This window comes from Emys orbicularis, chromosome 22 (assembly GCF_028017835.1).
Source record: "Emys orbicularis isolate rEmyOrb1 chromosome 22, rEmyOrb1.hap1, whole genome shotgun sequence".
Lineage (NCBI taxonomy): Eukaryota > Metazoa > Chordata > Testudines > Emydidae > Emys > Emys orbicularis.
This window is the reverse complement of record NC_088704.1, coordinates 4,743,268-4,754,423: the sequence shown is the minus strand read 5'-3', so window position 1 is coordinate 4,754,423 and position 11,156 is coordinate 4,743,268. Positions and strand designations below refer to the sequence as shown.

General features: G+C 59.0%; 1 protein-coding gene across 1 annotated transcript in view; it reads right to left on the bottom strand.

The window, feature by feature from the left end:
• Positions 1-7,224: 7,224 nt before the first annotated feature.
• EPHA8 (EPH receptor A8) overlaps positions 7,225-11,156 on the bottom strand; it is an 89,050-nt gene continuing 85,118 nt past the window's right edge. The window contains exons 13-16 of the mRNA XM_065421258.1: positions 10,905-11,054; positions 9,865-10,055; positions 8,195-8,350; positions 7,225-7,339 (exon numbers count right to left, since the gene is read on the bottom strand). Of these exons, the coding sequence (XP_065277330.1) occupies positions 7,225-7,339; positions 8,195-8,350; positions 9,865-10,055; positions 10,905-11,054 (612 nt within the window). The remainder of the gene's footprint in view (positions 7,340-8,194; positions 8,351-9,864; positions 10,056-10,904; positions 11,055-11,156) is intronic.

The window sequence follows — 11,156 nt, the reverse complement described above, 5'->3', positions numbered from 1 at the left end:
GAACCGAGTCCAAAAATTACAGCTGTAGACACATCCTCAACCTGAGGGGGTTGGGAGCCTTTCGCTACTCGTCCGAGGAGAGCCTGGATCCCTGTGAACCCGGAAGCACTTCCTCCGGTTTGACTAACGCTCAACTTCAGCTTGGTGCATGTGCCTTGCTTGGACAATTGGGCACAACGTTCTCAGCCGCTGGGAAATAACGCCAGGGCGTGGCTCTGGCCTCTGCTCCTGCACCTGCCATTGCCTGAGGCTCTCCAGCGCCGTCTGTTTCCAGGCTGGGACGCAAGGGGATTCCGAGCTTTCAGAGTGTGGATAGTAAGACACTGATGCCCTTTGAGGAGTTCTGCGGCTAAGAGTCACGTCTATCGTGATTTACAACATTGAAATTATTTAAGGGAAATTTCGAAGGCAACGCTATCTGTGGAGCCAGCTTTTAACCAGTTTAACTGTGAGAACATCGATAGTGCTGTTTCAATCTCCTATCCGTTTAATCTTCTCGAACACACTGCTAAGCGTAAAGCAAAGAGGGAATCTGGTGCTCCTCGGCAGGTGGGCTGATGTGTGAGCAGATAGGAATATCAGTAACCATCAGGCAGAAATTGCCCTTTGTTCACTTTAGCCACAGAGCGTGTTTGACCTCAGAAAGATTTCATAAAACTGACACAAAGAAGAGGGCTTGTGGGCACGTAAAACCAACATGGGCGATGTCACGTAGAACTGCTGGGCTGTTTTAAAGTCCTGTACCACAGTGACCACGCACCTTAATAATGCTGATGGCGTGCAGGGGCTTGTACTATTAATGAAGTATCCTAGCTTAGCTTGGACAGATAGCAAAGCAAATATAGTGGGATTGCCTGGTCAGTACCTAGGAACGGTACTACGCATTACTAGAGAAGGAAATCTAGTTCACCAGTGAAAGGATGATTACTTGCCTTGATGCCTGGCTATCACTGGAACAGGATGCCTCTGCTTGGGACACAAACCGCTCTGGGGCCGAACTCTGTGAGGTGCTGGTGGGCACTGGCTTCCACTCTATGAAAGGAATTGAGTTGGGCTGGGAGACTGGGTGTGACACTGCCATGAACCTTTTTACCTTTGCTTCTGTTCCATGGTGGTTTCAATACAGTAACAATAGTGTTTGCAGGCTGGGGTCCCTGGCTCTCTGCTGGGGATGCTCACGGGGGGTGGGGGGATGCTGATTGCTGGGGATAGAGCTTTGGGAAACACGTCAGATTGTTACTTGGGTGCACAAGCGTCTCCATTTGGCATTATAAATATGCTGAGGGCTCTGTAGGCACTGCTGGATTGGGAGGGTCTGTCTGCTTGGCCAGCTGGTCCCCCACAGCAGGACTGATTTCAGGAGACCCATCTACAACCCCTGGTTTGTTTCTAAGCAAGTAGACAACATACCTGGCCTGTGTGTCATTCTTTGGACTCCCCTAACCCTGAGCCCATGCAGCAAAACTTCTGTTCCCGTCTGATTAATTGCCCTGCCCTTCCCGCTGCTGCTCCCCAGGGAGCTCAGAGATGTCCTGACAACACAGGTAAATGGGAGCACGGGTGACCTGAACCTGCCAGGCCCACCTGAACGTACAGTCACCCGACCCCTTTGCCCTGCGGCCTGGCTGGCCCCTTCCCTGCAAGAACATTGGATAATCTGAAAAATCAACGGTCTCTTCTGGCTTCAGCGCCCAGTGGGGCCATGCTAGCTGGGAGATAAAAACACATCAGGAGCCAGCCACTCGGCCCCTGGTGGGCTAGCCCCGGCCAGGACTGTTTTTCTCAGGAGTCACAGGGAAGGGGGAAGGGAGAATCGTAATGTTACAAAACTGGAAACTCAGGTCCCTTGTGACAAGTGGGGGTTGGGGGGGGGGCATTTATCTAGTGGATGGCTATTAGCATGGACACATTTGTTTAATTCTCAGATGTTAATAATACTGCACCTGTGCAGAGGGCTCTGAATAGTATCCCCATATAACCCCATGGATACGTCACCCTGCGCATTGCACGCTTAGCTGTCAGCCAGGTACAGTCTCTAACACACGTCAGCTCCCCTGGGGTAGGTGCTTGCTTTTGGATTGAACGCCTATGGCGAAACCCCCTACATCTGGCAGAATGTGAACGTCGGCTTTATGAATCAATGCAATGTGGAAGCTTAACAAACACCCTACCGCGGCCCGGCAAATCTCTGCTCCCCACTTCCTGGGGCGAGTGATGCTTTTGGTGGGCATATGAAATATCTGCCTTTGACATTTTCACCATGGTAAGGGTGGTGAGCAGCATCTGTTCACAATAACGGTGCAAGGAAGCACGTGCTTCTCATGCTTTAAACACACACTGGTCCTTTTTTGCCCCTTCAGATCTGCAGATTCCTCCGTAGCAGATCCTGGTGGCTCTCTTCTCCGTTATAGCATAGCTAGGGTCACCGGTTCATTGCCCAAAAGCAGTTAGCTTGCCTTTCGTTTGGATATTTATAATGATTTTTGAATTTGCAGGTGGAGCCAAGTATTGTGTCTGGGTAAATCTGCAGTATCCAGAACCTACCGAAAACTGACAAAGGCTACGATTCAACCAGGCCTGCAGATGAAATTGAACAGACTTACTGTAGCGACTCTTGGGACAATGGCTCAGCGTTAGTGCTTGAAATAAGCCTGTTGCTGAGGTTATTCTAGGCTAGGCCTGTTTGAGCCCTAACAGGAAACGTACGTCCTTGGAGTATGTTACTTTTCCATTGTGCGTTGGGCTCTGTCATAGCTTGTTTCTCTGTCAGGCCCAGAAAGGAATTGCTGCTCTATTCCTGTGGGGCCTGTTGTAGTAACTGGGCCTACAAACCTCCCCTCCTCCTGGGTTCAGCTGGAAGAAGTGAGGGGAAGTTCAGAAGATGGCCCAGTAACTGCTAACAGCAGGTGGTGATGGGAAAAGGTATGACAGGGAGACAGACAGACAGACAGACTGAATGAGTCCAAACCCAAGCACTGTGGTCAGATCCTGCCTGGTAAACAGGAAAGTGCGGAACTGGAAATCAGTGAGAAAAAACTGCCACGTCAGAAATTAGGTGCCATTGGGCTATTGTGCCCATCACTCCCTTTGTGGGGCCTTAAAGAAAGAGACTTAGGGGAGAAAACTTGGCTACTGGAGCGAGCTTCACCATCATGGCTGCCTCCCCCACATCTCCTGGGACCCAGGGCCTTTGTCCTCCTGGTCCTGAGAGATGTCCTGGCCAGAGAGAGGGACCCAGGTGACTCCTCCATCCCACCACCACCCAGGATGAAATGGGATTGGACTGTAACAACAACAGCAATGCCACTAACTCTTCTCTTCCCCACCCACGCGCACACACTCACGCTATGCACACACACACACACACACACACGTACTCACACATAGGCACATCCATGCACACTCATGCTATGCACACATGCGCATCACACACACTCATGCTACACACATGCATGCACTCACACACACATGCACATCCATACACATTCACGCTACGCACACACATGTGCATGCACACACACACACATCCATACAGTCACGCTATGAACACACATGCACATCCATGCACACTTGCACTATGCGCAAAATGCACATGCTTGCACTCACACACACACGCACATCCATGCACAGGCAAGTCCCCTCGGGCAGCCCCATGCCTGCTGGAAGGGATGGCAGCAGCAGCCTGTGGATCCCTTAGCAGCTCCACCAGCCCTTGTGCCCCGTGAGAGCAGCCCTGCATGACACATTTGTCAATAAGAGACAGAGAAATGGGCAATGGGAAGAGTTTTATTGTCCGGGAAGAGGTGCAGACTCTGACCATAAAACAAGGGCAAGGAAGAGAGAGGCAAGGGCCATCTAGCAACCCTCTGTCCCTGGGGACCAGGGCCCATCCAGCAACACTCCTCTGCCAGGCACCAGCACCTGGCCAGCAACCCCCATCCTCTGGGACCAGGGCCTGTCCAGCAATTCCCGTCCCGAGGGGTTGGGGCTGTCCAGCAACCCCACCCCCCGTCCCTGGGTACCAGGACCCATCCAGCAACCCCCCTGTCCCTAGGGACCATCCACCAACCCTCTGCCCTCCGGGAACCAGGATCTATCCAGAACCCCCCCACCCTTATAACTCCCATGTGCCGCAGGGCGGGTAAGGCCCAGCCGGCACCCTCCTCCCCCCGGGCGTTCCGTGCGCCGCAGGGCGGGTAAGGCCCAGCCGGCACCCTCCCCCCGGGCGTTCCGTGCGCCGCAGAGCAGGGAAGGCCCGGCCGGCACCCTCCTCCCGGGCGTTCCGTGCGCCGCAGGGCGGGTAAGGCCCAGCCGGCACCCTCCCCCCTGGCGTTCCGTGTGCCGCAGGGCAGGGAAGGCCCGGCCGGCACCCTCCTCCCGGGCGTTCCGTGTGCCGCAGGGCAGGGAAGGCCCGGCCGGCACCCTCCTCCCGGGCGTTCCGTGCGCCGCAGGGCAGGTAAGGCCCAGCCGGCACCCTCCCCCCGGGCGTTCCGTGTGCCGCAGGGTGGGTAAGGCCCAGCCAGCACCCTCCTCCTCCGGGCGTTCCGTGTGCCGCAGGGTGGGTAAGGCCTGGCCAGCACCCTCCTCCCCCGGGCGTTCCGTGTGCCGCAGGGTGGGTAAGGCCCAGCCAGCACCCTCCTCCTCCGGGCGTTCCGTGTGCCGCAGGGTGGGTAAGGCCTGGCCAGCACCCTCCTCCCCCGGGCGTTCCGTGTGCCGCAGGGTGGGTAAGGCCCAGCCAGCACCCTCCTCCTCCGGGCGTTCCGTGTGCCGCAGGGTGGGTAAGGCCTGGCCAGCACCCTCCTCCCCCGGGCGTTCCGTGTGCCGCAGGGTGGGTAAGGCCTGGCCAGCACCCTCCTCCCCCGGGCGTTCCGTGTGCCGCAGGGCGGGTAAGGCCCAGCCGGCACCCTCCCCCCGGGCGTTCCGGGCGCCGCAGGGCGGGTAAGCCCCAGCCGGCACCCTCCTCCCCCGGGCGTTCCGTGTGCCGCAGGGTGGGTAAGGCCCAGCCAGCACCCTCCTCCCCCGGGCGTTCCGTGTGCCGCAGGGTGGGTAAGGCCTGGCCAGCACCCTCCTCCCCCGGGCGTTCCGTGTGCCGCAGGGTGGGTAAGGCCCAGCCAGCACCCTCCTCCTCCGGGCGTTCCGTGTGCCGCAGGGTGGGTAAGGCCTGGGCAGCACCCTCCTCCCCCGGGCGCTCCGTGTGCCGCAGGGTGGGTAAGGCCTGGCAAGCACCCTCCTCCCCCGGGCGTTCCGTGTGCCGCAGGCGTAAACTCCGAATACACAGCCCCCAGGATTGGTGCGTGAGGGGTCTGAGTGCACAGAGGGTGGAATGGAACTAGAGCCACATACTGCATCTAGCCCTCGTCGGAAGAGCTTCCACAGGAAGCAGTAGGGTGCCCACGACATAGTCCCAGAGTAGAATTGAGATGTAGATGCCCTGGATAGAAAACTAAACCAAGCCCGGGCTGGTTCAGTTTAGCCAGGATTATTGCAGACTGGAAAATGGCTTTAACCCCCTCTCCCCACATCCCACCATCCTCCAGTTTCTCTGGCGCTGCTGGAAGGCGACCTCGGGCCAAATCCCGCTGTCACACGTGCTGATGTAAATCCAGAGGATCTCCACTGGAACCAACGGAGTGACTCTGGAGTTCCTCTGCTGTCACTGAGAGCGGATCGGCGGCGTGGGTCTCAGACGCACGAGTAACAGCAGCGTTAGGAGGAGCTCTTCTCCCCTGCCCCAAGGAGTGGGGTCCCTCAGCGAGCTCCAGCTACACGCCCCCTTGAAGAGTCTTGGCAGCGCGGCCAGCCCCTGGGCTGGGCTTTCTGTGCTTTGAGACCATTTTTGCGTGTATAAAGTCCGATGTAGTAAACCAGCTTTGAACACGGTAGAAAATCGTATTTACAAAGGGGAGCAAGAGGCCGGCTTTCCTCTCCAGCCTGCGCCAGTCCCTCCGCTTCGCGCACGTCTCTGCCTCGGGACAGCTCAGTGCGTCCAACCACCTCAGTGCACTGGCCTGCTGCCTTCCGGGGGCACGCTCACCAGCAGGGGGCGCAAGCAGGGAGCTGGCGCAGCTCCTGGCAGGGTGGCCTGGAGAAGCCCTCACCTGCTGGGCAGCCAGGATGTGGCAGCTGAGCAGAGCCTCGGGCGGGGGCCTCGTGTGTTCGCAGGTCGGCGTGCTGCTGGGAGCGGTGCCGCTGGTGACGGTCTCCAGGGGAGGCTTGGCTGTTAGCACAGCAAGGCAGACTGGCTGCTGGCAGCCCCTGGCTGGTTTTAGGCAATATGAGAGTTCAATAAACCCCCCTCGGACCCGGAAGAAGACATGACAGGACTGTGAGAGGGGACGCGGCTCCTCATGCGGCAGAAGCCTGGCCTCTGCTCTGTTGGGGCTCGGGGGGGAAACCTGAGCGTGTGGCCCTCAGACACATGCTCTCCCCTGGCCCTGGCCTGCCTGCGCTAGGTTCATTGCCGGTGCATTCAGGAAGTGGTGACTTCCTAGCTGGTTCCGGGTTCTCCTTTGACAGCACTTCTCACATCTCCCCGAGCATGCGCCAGCGCTCCGGGCCCTTCTTCCCAGCGCCAAGGAAGTCCCGTCTGCTCACAGCACCAGCAGAAACTACTGCAGGAGGCTCAAGACTTCCGGTTTTCCAGTGACCCTTCTGAGAGCAGGGCAATGACCCTGGTAGCTTCAGGGAGGGGCTGGTCTGGAGGTCCTGGGTAGAGCAGGGTGGTGGGAGCAGGCACTTTGCTGTCTCTGCCATGCAATGGTGTGGGAGGCCTTGCAGGGCTCAGAGATCCAGCTAAGCCTCCAGGCAGTACAACAGCAGCTCAGACACAGTCAGCAACAGCACACGGAAGAGACTTGCCCGGCTGCTCCCGTCATCGCTGTCCGTCAGTGCCACTCCCTTTGCCGGGCCCAGCCTGGGCGGCGTGCCCCTTCTATTGCACTGCCCCTAGCTAGGCCATGCTAGGAGCCTCGGCCCAGCAGGGACACAGGATGGAAAATGAAGTGGCCTGCCCTGCTCTGGAGGCTGCTCCTACCCTCAGCTGGAGGAAGCAATGTCCCTGGAAAGCTCTTCCTCTTTCCCTTGGGAGCGCGAATCCCAGCAAGGCAACGGAAAGCCACAGAGACTCGAGGTTCTGGCTCGGCGCTTCTCCCGCCGGCTTTGCTCGCCGCTCTGCCAGGATCGGTGCTTTTGGAACGCCAGCCGCTGGGTCTGGGGAGCTGGTGATTAGAGATGCCGCCTGGGGACACTGGTGTTCAGCAGCTGAGACCTCATGATCTGGATGCTGCTCAGGATCTTCTTCTGGTGCCCCATGAGGGTGATCCCCAGGCTCCGAACGTCACTGTGAAAACAAAGGCAACGTCAGACCCCGGCTCCCCCTGTGCTGCAGGCCAGGCCACGGGGCTTCCCCTCCACTGGCTCAGCGGCACTCGTCTGCCAGCGGCGGAGCTGCCGTTGTCTGGTCCTAGGGGCTGACGTGCTGTTCTCGGGAGTGACCGGCGGTCAGTGTCCATGGCCCACCCCAGGGCCACTGCCCCCGCGCCGTCCCCAGGGGGAGAGGGAGGCAGAGGGGAAGTGGCTCCTGACACGCTAGGAGCCAGCAAGAGCAATGCTCTGAAATTGGAGCTGCTCACAGATCGCCCAGTCAGACACACGGACAGACGGACAGACAGCCCTGTCCACTCGGCAGCTTCTCCGAGGTGTCCCTGAAACTCCGATTAGCGTCCCCTCATTCTGCAATCACGCTATGAAATGGTCTGACGGTCGCTGAGCTTCCACTGTGCAGCCTCCCGGCCAATCCTGCTGGACACACCATCTTGTCACACACTGAGCCCTGTGCACCCACACGGAGCCCTATGCACACACGCACACACACACACACACACAGTCCTATGCACACGTGCACACCCACACACAGCCCTATGCATGTGCACTCACACAGACACAGAGCTCAGCATCGCCTTGGCGCATTGGCTCAGGACTGACTCATAAAGAAGAGCACCAAGGAGAGAGGCACCAACTCCACTTCCTTCAGTATTTGGATTTGCTCCCCTCCAGGTGCTAACTAGGCCTAACACTGCTGAGCCTGTAAGATCTACAGAGCCCAAGGTAGGAGGGCAGCAGACAGTGATGGGGGTGACGGGTGGTGCCAGCACTTCATGGCCTACATCAGTCACTTCTCCCCCTTCGTACTCACTCGATGTTCATCCGCATCACCATCCCCAGCGAGGAATACCCGGCCACTGCGAAGTTCTCCCGATAGCGCCCCAGTTTGATGGACTCCAGCCAGTCCTCCACCGTAAAACAGCTTGTGAAATCAAAGACGCCTCTGTCAAAGGGAGTTTGGGTGAACCTCGAAGACAAGAGAAAAGGCATAAACTTAGCGCTAAGGGGCGGATCAGCGAGTGGAGTCAAGGTACCGGAAAAGCAGCCTGTGCCGCGGGGGATGGCAGCCTGACGCCCCAACACTATTCTACCACCACACAATTACCGCTCCCCACGGCTTGTGTTTTCACAAGAAGTGAAGGTCAGGGGCAAGAGGGCTGGAGCCCTCTCGGGTCAGGCAGAGCCAAAGAGAGGGTTGCGGGAGGGGTATCCACATTGTCAGGGCTCAGGACTGTGTATGCACTTTGGCGCCCGTGTGTATTTTGTGTGCACAACTGAGCTTTGTGTGGAGGTGGGCTGTGCATGTGAATCCAAGGGTGTGAAATGCAGCTGCTCCACTCAACGGCTGAGCCTGTTTTCTGTTCCTGGCTGGTGCTAGCCAGGCCTGTGGCCATGACCGCGCTGAAGCCATAAGCCCACCCAGGCTGGGAGGCTAGTGCGGCTCATTATGGTTATGGCCTGGACTGTGTTAGCCGTAAGCTCTAGCTCGGACGGCGGCTTTAAGTAGTTCTCTGTGGCTCTGACCCGTCATTGTGGCATGTGAGTGCCTGACGTGGCCGGTGCCAGCTCAGAGCTTGGGCTTGGCTCGGTCTCTGACTGTCTCACTGTGGCAGTGAACGCGCTCGCTGTCCGCTCTGGCTTGGCATGAGGCTCTAGCCAGAGAACAGGCCATAAAGTGGCCAACGTTAGCCAATGAGAAGCCATTGTTGCCATATCTGGCAAGAGAGTCTCTCACCAATTCACCGTGGCTATGATGCACTGGCTGGTGCTGGTGGGTGAAGAGTCTCTCTGGCTCACCATGCCTATGAGCAGAAGGTGCTGAGACCGCCTGCGGAGCTCTAACTGGCTCATTCTGGCTGTGGCCAGCCTTATCAGGCTATCGTGGCTGTGGCTGGCCTTACCGGTTCCCCGTGGCTGTGGCCGGCCTTACCGGTTCACCGCGGCTGTGGCCGGCCTTACCGGTTCACCATGGATGTGGCCGGCCTTACCGGTTGCTCGTGGCTGTGGCCGGCCTTACCAGTTCACCGTGGCTGTGGCCGGCCTTACCGGTTCACCGTGGCTGTGGCCGGCCTGAGTGGTTCCCTGTGGCTGTGGCCGGCCTGAGTGGTTCCCCGTGGCTGTGGCTGGCCTTGCCGGTTCACCGCAGCTGTGGCCGGCCTTACCAGTTCACCATGGATGTGGCCGGCCTTAGTGGTTCACCGTGGCTGTGGCTGGCCTTGCCAGTTCACCGTGGCTGTGGCCAGTCTTACCGGTTGCTCGTGGCTGTGGCTGGCCTTACCGGTTCCCCGTGGCTGTGGCCGGCCTTAATGGTTGCTTGTGGCTGTAGCCGGCCTTACCGTTTCCCCGTGGCTGTGGCCGGCCTTAATGGTTCCCCGTGGCTGTGGCCGGCCTTACCGGTTCCCCGTGGCTGTGGCCAGCCTTAATGGTTGCTCGTGGCTGTGGCTGGCCTTACCGGTTCCCGGTGGCTGTGACTGGCCTTACCGGTTCACCGTGGCTGTGCACTTGAGATTCTCAGGGTTGCGGATGAGCTTGTCCAGGATGCTGACGATCTGGGAGAAGCGTGGCCGCTCGCTGCGATCCTTCTGCCAGCAGTCCAGCATGAGCTGGTGCAGGGCTGTAGGGCAGCCCATGGGGGCAGGCAGGCGGTAGCCCTCCTCCACTGAGTTAATGACCTGAAAGATAGGTTTGCTCGGGGTGAGCCCACAGCCCTCCCGGAGCGCACTCTGAGATGCCCTGGCTCTTCGCTCCAGAGCTCTGTGGAGCCAGCCACAGACTGAAGCTGGCAAAGCAGCTGCAGGAGCAGGTCAAGCAGCGACCAATGGCCACTGGTGGTAACAGGCACCTGTTCTCCGGAGGTCTCCTGCTGAACACCAGCCCTCGGGCTGACTGGCTCTTTGGGCCAACCCCCTCCCACGCGCCAGCCCCCTCCCTTCCTTTGTCTTATTCATCCCGGCAACCCCCTAACATAACCCCACCTAAAGCACATAAACAACACGCAGCGGGGCAGGGACCCCCAATAACACACCATGGGGCGGGGACCCCCAGTAACACGCAGCGGGGCGGGGACCCCCAGTAACACGCCGCAGGGCGGGGACACCCAGTAACACGCCGCGGGGCAGGGACCCCCAGTAACACGCCGCGGGGCAGGGACCCCCAGTAATACAGAGTGGGGCGGGGACACACACTATGCGGAAGGAAGGACTGCAAACACATTGATATTTTCACACAGAGAATTTGACAATCTCCCCTCACGGCTCGGCTGAGCTCGGCGTTGAGGCCCCAGCGTTGCCCCTCCCAGGCAGCGTAAAGTCTCGAGCTCCATTCCCGGGGGTTTGCAAGGACAGGCAGCATCGCTTTTTGCCCCGAAAACTACACTCTGGCTTTGGACCCCCCCCAGTGGCCTCCATCTCACCGTGAGCCCCCACAACCGCTCAGTTAACAGGAGGTGCCGCCCCTAGCAGAGGGAGGGAGGGAACCGGCCTGATACCAGCCCAGCCGCAGGCAGGACGACGCTCACTTACATCCCTGTTGGTCATGTTCCAGTAGGGCCGCTCCCCGTAGGCCAACACCTCCCACATGACGACGCCGTAGCTCCACACGTCGCTGGCTGAGGAGAACGTGCGGTACGCGATGGCCTCGGGGGCCGTCCAGCGGATGGGGATCTTCCCCCCCTGAAACACAGAACACAGGGTAACCGTCCATGACAGGCTCCACCCAGGGCAAAGAGCTGGCACCTGGGCAGCAAGGCCATTCAGCAGGTATCGCGGAGAGCC